This window comes from Merops nubicus, unplaced genomic scaffold (assembly GCF_000691845.1).
Source record: "Merops nubicus isolate BGI_N331 unplaced genomic scaffold, ASM69184v1 scaffold43920, whole genome shotgun sequence".
Classification (NCBI taxonomy): Eukaryota; Metazoa; Chordata; class Aves; order Coraciiformes; family Meropidae; genus Merops; species Merops nubicus.
The window spans coordinates 1-2,727 of NW_008581684.1; the positions used below are offsets into that span (position 1 = coordinate 1).

The 2,727-nt window shown below is 51.0% G+C and overlaps 1 protein-coding gene across 1 annotated transcript in view; it reads left to right on the forward strand.

Moving 5' to 3' along the window:
- Nucleotides 1-61: 61 nt before the first annotated feature.
- PIAS4 (protein inhibitor of activated STAT, 4) overlaps nt 62-2,727 on the forward strand; it is a gene marked incomplete at its 5' end in the record, with an annotated part of 8,228 nt that continues 5,562 nt past the window's right edge. Inside the window, one exon of the mRNA XM_008935215.1 lies at nt 62-167. Within this exon, the coding sequence (XP_008933463.1) occupies nt 62-167 (106 nt within the window). The remainder of the gene's footprint in view (nt 168-2,727) is intronic.

Genomic DNA, 2,727 nt, shown 5'->3' on the forward strand with positions numbered 1-2,727 from the left:
GGCCGCGCGCGGGCCCGCGGGGCGGGGGCAGCCTGGCTCACTCTGCCCCTTCCTCCTCCAGAGCTATTCCGTGGGGCTCTACCTCGTGAGGCAGATGACCTCAGCAGAGCTGCTGCAGAGGTTGAAAACCATCGGGATCAAACATCCAGAGCTCTGCAAAGCCCTCGGTGAGTGTGGCAGCCTCGGAGAGGGGAGGGGGGGGAGCTTCGCACCGTTCCTTTCCTCCGCTTGTGTAAAAACGCTTTTTATCTGAGCAGACTTGCTAAGCTGTCTGTCAGCTGGGGGGGGTATTGCCCCAGCTCTGCGTGCAAGCCTGCCTTTCTCCTGGCTCTGCAGAAGCTCTGAATCACTTCGGTTGGATGTAGAATTTGTCCCCAGGTCGTCTGGTGGCGAGTGTCGTTCTGACGCGCTTGGCTTCATGCCTTCGCCTGAGTAATTATGAGCTGACCAACCTTACCACAGCACCTCGGCCTTGACCCGCACTATTTCCAAAGGAGATTTCTGGAGCAAGGGATCCTGGTGAAAATGTCCTGCTGCCCCAACCCCTCCCCCGTGAATCCTAGGGGCTGGCAGTGGGATTTCACCACCAGCACTTGCATATGCGTTGAGAGCTTCAGAGAAGAGATGATCCCGAGAGATGCTTACCCTAGACCTCAGGTAAATCATCATGGGATGAGGCAAATGCAAAACATTATTGAAAATGAGGGGAAATTACCTTTCCAAGGTGGAACCTGACTTGGAGGATTTCCAGTTATTGAATGTTACTGGAGAGGGCATTCTTACTGTTTAGTTCTGCATGGGAGAACTAACACCGTGGATCGTGGTGGTCTTTAAAACACACTGTTCAGATCATGGACAGCTCTTTCCAGGTATAAGGAATATAATACTGAAGGCAGGTGATTGCTCCCATAGGGGAGATGATTTTGGGCACATCTGGTCTGCTGTCCAGTGCACCTCGTGAGACCCGCCGCTGCTTCAGCCAAACTTTTGCTCTTCATCTGAAGTGCAGCATTTCTGCAGCAGATGCTGAACACTTCTCTGCATGCCACACCAGTGTCCATGGCAGTCTTGATCATTTTAGACCCCTCTGACAGCCAGCACTTACATATTGATAAGGAGAACTGAAAATTTCTGTTTGCTAAATACCCACCAGTCGCAGTAGCCTGAGGCCCTGGCTTTGCTCCCTTTTCTGCTGCTCACCAGAACCTCAAGTGAATTGGCTTTTGAGTTGTCCTAAACAGCAGAGGATCCTCTAGTTCTTCTGGGATGCTTCCTGAAAGCAGGCCCAGCAGCATGTGCTGCTGCCTTTACTGCAAGCCCTTGCAGGATGGCCTCTCAGTCTGAGAGCAGAGCATCTGAAAGCTCTTCCCCTTGGTAACAAGTGTGTGTCCCTCCAGTTCTGCTGAGCTGGGTCACCCACAGCTTTGGCTGGGCTTCAGGGTGGAGATGAGTTGCATTCAGTGACCTTAAATTTGATCAAACGGGGACACTGTCTTGTGCCAGTTCCTTTGGCTGCTTAGAAGTTGTTTGGACATCTGGAACTGGCAGGCACGAGTAGCTTCTGAACTTTGCTTTTATAGCTCTGCTCTGCAAATGATTCCATATCATGTTCTTTGCAATTTCCCTCACTAAAGCTCCTCTTTGACTTTGGTCACGTCTCAGGGCTGACTCTTTCCTTGCACATGCTTCAGCTCACTTTAGCACAGGAACGTTGCCTGGAAGCAGAGGTGGCTGTGGATCCAAAAGCAGCCTTAAGACAGCTCGATCCTAAGCAGGAGGTCCTGGGAAACACCCATTTCTCCTTTCCAGGTATCATAGCAATCGATGCACAGAGAATGCTCTTACAAAGAACTTCATGAAAAATTAAGCCGGGATGAAAAAAAATCTCCTAATGTGAAGAAAACGCCACCAAATCTTGTAATCTTGTGGGAATTTCACATCTGAGAAGTCACTCTCTAATTAGAGCTGTGTCTTGCAAAACAGCTTGTAGCCTCATTGTCTGGAGACATCTTGTTATGATCCGAAAAGGTCACAATAAATGGTTGACTTGCTCCAAAGAAAAATGGTGATGGAAGTGTCAGAGGCCTTTTCAGCCCGCAGCATTAGCAGCTCTTCAGGAGTCGTGTGGTGGTTTAAAGCTCATTTTCTGGGCTCATTCCTCACCTTGATGCGGGACCTGCACGTCTGCTGCTCTGTCTGATTTGCCTGCAGCTCCTCTGGGTTTTCCTCTCAGGATGCAGCAGCAGGGGCAGGATTCTTCCACCTCCTCTCCTAACGTCGGGTTCTTTCCAGACGCGCTGGATCGCTGCTTGTGGCTGTTTTTTGCTTGGCCACCCTGCTCTTGAGCTGCCTGCCCTCCTACCTCTGGGTCTGTTTGTGGGTCCTGTGGAAGTCTGCTGGGATAAAGGAGCTGGCCAGTGGGAAAGCTGAAGAGTTACAGCCTGGTGGTGCTGAGAGGAGGCTGTGTTTGACAGGGAAATGGTGAAATGTGGTTTCCTGTCGGTTTGACTGTACCCCCCCCCATGTTTGCTCGCTTCTGGTGGGACTTTCTCTGAATTTCATGGGGCAGGGGGAGGTGGTGAACCCTGTCCTATTGCCACTCATCTCAGAAGGGGGTAAAATCCATCGTGCTCGTGCTGATGACCACATAAGCCTGAACTGACTTTGTTCCAGAAGTCTTGCTGTGTGCTAGGCCTCTGTCTGGCCACTATTTCCTTATCTGGGGGC